The sequence below is a fragment of the Chaetura pelagica genome, unplaced genomic scaffold, assembly GCF_000747805.2.
Source record: "Chaetura pelagica isolate M959 unplaced genomic scaffold, ChaPel_1.0 scaffold251, whole genome shotgun sequence".
Taxonomy (NCBI): domain Eukaryota; kingdom Metazoa; phylum Chordata; class Aves; order Apodiformes; family Apodidae; genus Chaetura; species Chaetura pelagica.
The window spans coordinates 1,056,496-1,056,952 of NW_009952271.1; the positions used below are offsets into that span (position 1 = coordinate 1,056,496).

Below are 457 nucleotides of genomic sequence, written 5' to 3' on the forward strand. Positions count from 1 at the left end.
AGCGCTCCCTGACCCCCCGTTCCACCCCTGTCCCAGCTGGGAGGCGGCTGCGAGCTGGCCATGATGTGTGACATCATCTACGCCGGGGAGAAGGCGCAGTTTGGGCAACCTGAGATCCTGCTGGGGACCATCCCAGGTGACCAGTGGGCACTTGCCCGGGGGGGGCACCCAGGCTGTAGTGGGGACACCTGTGGGTCCCTCTCTGGTCATTTCATAGAATCACAGAATCCCAGGGGTTGGAAGGGACCTGGAAAGCTCCCCCAGCCCAACCCCCTGCCAGAGCAGGGTCACCCAGAGCACATCACACAAGAACGTGGCCAGGGGGGTTGGAATGTCTCCAGAGAAGGAGACTCCACAGCCTCTCTGGGCAGCCTGGCCCAGGGCTCTGTCACTCTCACAGCAAAGAAGTTCTTCCTGAGATTCACATGGAACCTCCTGGGCTCCAGTTTGCACCCAC

The 457-nt window shown here is 61.7% G+C and overlaps 1 protein-coding gene across 1 annotated transcript in view; it reads left to right on the plus strand.

Moving 5' to 3' along the window:
- Positions 1 to 457, plus strand: part of LOC104397767 (peroxisomal N(1)-acetyl-spermine/spermidine oxidase-like) — a 15,959-nt gene that overhangs the window by 14,504 nt on the left and 998 nt on the right. The window contains exon 12 of the mRNA XM_010007778.1: positions 37 to 147. Coding sequence (XP_010006080.1) covers positions 37 to 147 — 111 coding nt within the window. The remainder of the gene's footprint in view (positions 1 to 36; positions 148 to 457) is intronic.